Source organism: Lactuca virosa, chromosome 1 (assembly GCF_052849685.1).
Source record: "Lactuca virosa cultivar CGN04683 chromosome 1, Lactuca_virosa_CGN04683_v6, whole genome shotgun sequence".
Lineage (NCBI taxonomy): Eukaryota > Viridiplantae > Streptophyta > Magnoliopsida > Asterales > Asteraceae > Lactuca > Lactuca virosa.
In genome coordinates this window covers 102,373,852-102,378,659 of record NC_136426.1, presented here as the reverse complement: position 1 = coordinate 102,378,659, position 4,808 = coordinate 102,373,852, and the positions used below count along the sequence as shown (strand labels likewise).

Sequence of the window (4,808 nt, the reverse complement as noted above, 5' to 3'; positions counted from 1 at the left end):
GCTCGGCATACTGAACTGAGTCACTCAACACCAAGCTCATGTCGAGTCCACTCCCCATAGTCTTAAACTGCACTTAATTTGTATGGGGGCACACTTATCAAGTAGGATACGTCGGACGTAGAATGATATAAATAGGGACGAGCATCTGGCTCAGTGGAACCCAACCTGACCGAAAAAGAAAACCACAATCGAAACCGGGGTAACCAGTCTAGTTCTCGATTCTTCAGTTCTCGGTTGGGTTCGGGTCAGGTTGGGAACCAAACACATACTTAAAGAGCACACATACTTGTAGGACCGAACCGGAACCAGAACCGATGGAACCAAAACTACACTATCTAGTCCAATTCTCAGTTCTCTATATCTCATTAAATCGGTTCCTTGTTTTCGGTTTTCAATTCGGTTTTAGACTGAGGATCATCTTTAGATATAAAAAGATGGTCTAATAATGTATACAGATTTTGAAGGAAATTGACAGTCATTTTCAACTATCTACGTTAATATGACATTATTAAATGTAGTACATAACAATTTTTTTTTATATACATAATAGTTTATGTTTTGAAATATTATATTGTATAACTTTATAAAATATAAATTGTTATATATAAAAAAATTGTATTGTACAATTTTATAAAATATAAATTAGTATGTATAATATAAATTATTGTGTATCCTGTATAGTAAAAAATTGTACATAAAATCTTTTTCTATACATAAAATTTTTTATAAAACATAAATTGTTTTTTTCTATAAACTTGTATAGCCTGTTATTGTGAATTAAGGTCAACGTTGACCCATCATCAACCAATAACGTCTCACTCTCTAGACCAGGTTTATCGCACTAGCTAAAAGCTCCTTCACTCTCGCAAGTTTCTCTCGTTACCTTGCACTGTTCTTAAATTCCGATCATCGCTGTCCGATCCTCCAGTTGATGTAATCGGATCCCTCGATCAACATATATAGTTTTCATTTATTCTGTCGGATCCAATCGGTCGCCAATCGAGTTTCTTCAGTTGGGTTTTGGTGGTTGTTTTCTAGTAATTTAGGGTTTGAAGTGCATCGAACAATGGTGCCTTCACTCCAGTTCTCCACGCTCCCTTGCGTTACCTCTTTCTATGGTAGCAGTTCACGTTCTTATCATCTGAAACCCCGTCTTGAAAAAGGTGATCGTCGTGGTAATCTTAGTTAACACTCAGCCTATTATTCGTCCTTTTCCGTCTAATTAGCATCTGTAGCTTTTGCCCTGTGTAATCTTCTCAATCTATCTTCCCCTCTCGTTTTTCGATTTTATTACCATATTCTGCCTCTGATACGGCGAACTCGCTCTCCTCGACTAATCGGAGTCTGATCGCGCGATCGATAAGTGAAATCCGCCTCGAGGTATCCTGGACTGTTTGATTCAGGTGCGTGTTGAAGTTTGGATTAAACCGATATTATTTAACGAAAAAGGTACATATCGTTACATATTTACATATTTCTCTTTCACATTGACGCATTGGGCTGATCCCCGTGTAGATGTTGCATTTCTGATAGATTTACATCACATGTGTATATACAGTGGATTCACATTCTCTTTGTCAGAAACAATTCCTATAATGTTTCATTTTGCGTACATGTTTTCTTAGTTCTTGTTCCATTCACTCATTTGCTTGCAAACTTCAGTTTAATGTTAGATTCAGTAATTAAGTATTTTTTTTATTGTTGTGATTCCAACTGCTGATCTGCATGTTTAACGATATTTAAGATGAAAGTCAAAACAAATTATACTGTAACATGCTGTTAGTATTCTGGGCAATGAATTGAATTGTGTATGTCTGCATTAACAAGCTAAAGGCAATGAACAATGAGCCCTAAAACAGAATTGGTTGTTCTTCCGAATCAACATGGAGGTGCTTTAATGTGCAGGCAGGGTACTAATCTATTACATAGAAATTTGAGTTTACTAGAGTCACAATTCATTACATTTCACTTGCAGCTGCAAACCAGTGCCAATGGACATTGATGTATCAACCTCTGTTGATGTAAACAACTGCCATGGATTGTATATATACACACCTGAATCCACTCAAAATCTTTCTGTGGATAAACTCGGGAAAAATGTCACTCAGTTTCTGAATATCCAAGATGACAAAGATGGGGTTCCAGGCTCTAAACCACCACATGGAAAATATGAGAAGTATTTCAGCAATCCAACAACATTTATTTGTTCAATCGAATCCACTCTCTCTCCAGGAGCATCTGTAGAAGCCATAACTGTCAATGAGCCTACACCTTGTGACAACCTTAAATCTGTTCATCCAACTTGCTCACGTCCTCCATCCTTGCCTGTACGTATTGCCTTTATTTCAATATATTATCCCTGTTAGCATAAACATAAATCAACCCATTGATGATTGATTCTTTGAAGTGAAATTACCTCTAAGTAGGATGCTATATTATATAATAAACAGATATACAAAAGTAGGTTGCTATGTCTTGTATTTAACCCTAATTATAAATCCAATTAGCCTGTTATATCGAGCCTTCATGATCCAAACATATAAATCCACTTTGTTTTCTATTACAATTTTCGATATTTGCCGATTGATTCTTTGAAGAAGTGAAATTACCATTTTACCCCTTGACAATTTGTCTTCCCTACAGACTGCCTGGAAGCCTGTGTCAGCCATGAAAGGTAGCAGAGAGAAACGAGGAGTGACCCCACCTCAAAAGCTGACAGTGAAGTGGGCCCCAAACGTCTACGATCCAGTCCCCACCTCAGTTTCCCACACGGTAACAAACAGAAACAGCAAGCCTCAAAGACAAACCAAGAAAAACACAAAATCCAAACAGAAGAATGGAAACAAGTCATCACGTGGAAGTGGAAGTAAATACAAAGACAAAAAACAAGGCCGGAAGCGTGGTGGTGATTCTTCCACCGCTGGTTTCAAGCCGCCTGAGCAGGAGGAGGAGGTGGTGGGTGATTATCCCCTGCCGCCACCAACCGCCATGGAGTTTCATGTCGGAAATCCAGATCAATTCTGTGGGACCAGCTTTCTGAAGAGATATGACACAAACCAGGTACGCTATCCTTCTTGAAGATTGTAAATAAAAAAATGATTGAAGTACTGTTGATAGTGTGTGAATTTTTCACAGATTTGCGTGTATTTCTGGTAGTACAAGTATTAAAAAATTATGGATGGGTTTGTACTAAATGCTTTATAACTGATGCAAATTACTCGTAGGTATGTGTGGGTGGACTTGTATAACTCTATATTAGTGAAAAATAAAGCTAAAAGTTTGGCTAAATGATAGTGCAATTAGGCTGGAGGGTGTGGTGCCGCAAGAACCACACTCCCTCCTCTGCCACATAGTGTGGTTCTTTGCCACACGCTAGGTGTGGTATACCAAAGAGGGAGGGAGGGAAACTGCGGTTCCTACCGCAGTGTGGGGTGGTGTTTTGGCTGATGATGTGGCGGAAGCGTGGGTGCAACTGCACCCACTCCCTCTGGTCTTTATGTTTAATGAGTGATCCAAATGAAAAGAAAAAGCCATCTAGATCCACAGTTGGTCAAGGTGGATCCAGATGAAAAGTGTCGCGACCTGCTTGTGAGGGAAAACGGGTTTGAGGTGCGGGTCAAAACTCAAAAGGGCCAAGATTCAGTTATACGTGGGTGATGAGGTTTGGCAGTGAAATAGCTGCTTTCACAAGTTGACTCAATGTTTTAAAATCCGGGTCGACCCGGTTGGACTGCGACTCGGTGAAGAGAGCGGGTTGATTATGAGCAGGTTTATGGTTTAACCGATGACAAGAAAGTTATGTTTTTCAATGTTTGAATTTTTAGACTAAAATTTTTCACTCGAAACACCACCACAAATACTTAGACATCCTGTGTTTGTCAGCCGCATCTTGAAATGTTGAAAAAAACACTAAAAATATCTTTGAAAAAAACACTAAAAATATCTTTGAAAAACGTATGTGTATGTAAGCATATGTGGACATTAACATGATTATATGCATAGTCTAAATGCATGCATGTATGTATGTATAAAATGAAAGAAAATTTTGAAAATCTTGTTGATTCGACTACGGTTGACCACTGACCCTGCGCCCCATCTGCTTCTCGTTGCCGGTGTAACGCCATTTTCTTTCTTTCCTATGCTTTTCTTCTCTCAGTGTCTTCCCGTCTTGAATACCATCCCCAAATCTTGCGGAGGAGAGAAATGGTGATGTGGCAACGTTATGGTGTGACACATACCCAATACTCTAAAAAAACAAGTCTACTCATATTGAATCAACTTCCTAATACAAATAATTGTCAGAACTAACGTTTTAATAAAATAATAAAAAAAAATTGTGTTTTCGCAAAATAACCAATTTAGTTATATTTCATAAAAAATATATATATTTTTCAAAAATCTCTATTGATGTTCGAAATGTCTAATATCACATTTTTTTCAATAAAATGTCACTTTTTAAACCTGTATATCTTATATGTGTCTTATTTGCTATGTTTGTTTAACTTTGTTTAGATTTTAATAATTCTTTTGAAATTCTGAAATTATTCATTGGAATTCATATTTTTTCTTGAAATTCTATAATTGTTTTTTATCCGAAATTTGCAATTGTCATAAATAGTTATTATTATTATTATTATTATTATTATTATTTGACATAAAGTAATCCGGAGTGTCCTCATTACAGAAAAAATGATTGTTTAAAAAAAATGGTACATTTTCTAAGTATTAGAATTATAAGTAATTAGTTTTATAAATATCATTTAATTCTGACATTTAAATAAAAAAAATTATTTAAGCATAAAATTTAT

General features: G+C 36.5%; 1 protein-coding gene across 4 annotated transcripts; it reads left to right on the top strand.

The window, feature by feature from the left end:
* The first annotated feature begins 802 nt into the window (after window positions 1-802).
* LOC145153915 (uncharacterized) lies at window positions 803-3,953 on the top strand. 4 transcript variants are annotated; one of them, XM_079075506.1, is made up of 4 exons: window positions 803-1,403; window positions 1,976-2,327; window positions 2,644-3,060; window positions 3,225-3,953. In XM_079075506.1, the coding sequence occupies exons 2-4, from the start codon at window positions 1,992-1,994 to the stop codon at window positions 3,246-3,248; spliced, it is 777 nt and encodes a 258-aa protein (XP_078931632.1). In that variant the 5' UTR covers window positions 803-1,403; window positions 1,976-1,991; the 3' UTR covers window positions 3,249-3,953. The 4 variants fall into 4 exon arrangements, with proteins under 4 accessions (XP_078931632.1, XP_078931631.1, XP_078931629.1 ...); XM_079075505.1 differs by having other exon boundaries at window positions 803-1,449; XM_079075503.1 differs by lacking the exon at window positions 803-1,403 and adding an exon at window positions 1,456-1,905.
* The last annotated feature ends 855 nt before the right edge of the window (window positions 3,954-4,808 follow it).

Bases quoted from the DNA above. Each gene is read 5' to 3' on its own strand.
- LOC145153915 (XM_079075503.1), top strand. From the start codon at position 1,844: ATGAGCCCTAAAACAGAATTGGTTGTTCTTCCGAATCAACATGGAGGT. The intron at 1,906-1,975 runs GCAGGGTACTAA...TTTCACTTGCAG, and splicing joins GGAGGTGCTTTAATGTGCAG to CTGCAAACCAGTGCCAATGG. The intron at 3,061-3,224 runs GTACGCTATCCT...AATTACTCGTAG, and splicing joins AGAGATATGACACAAACCAG to GTATGTGTGGGTGGACTTGT.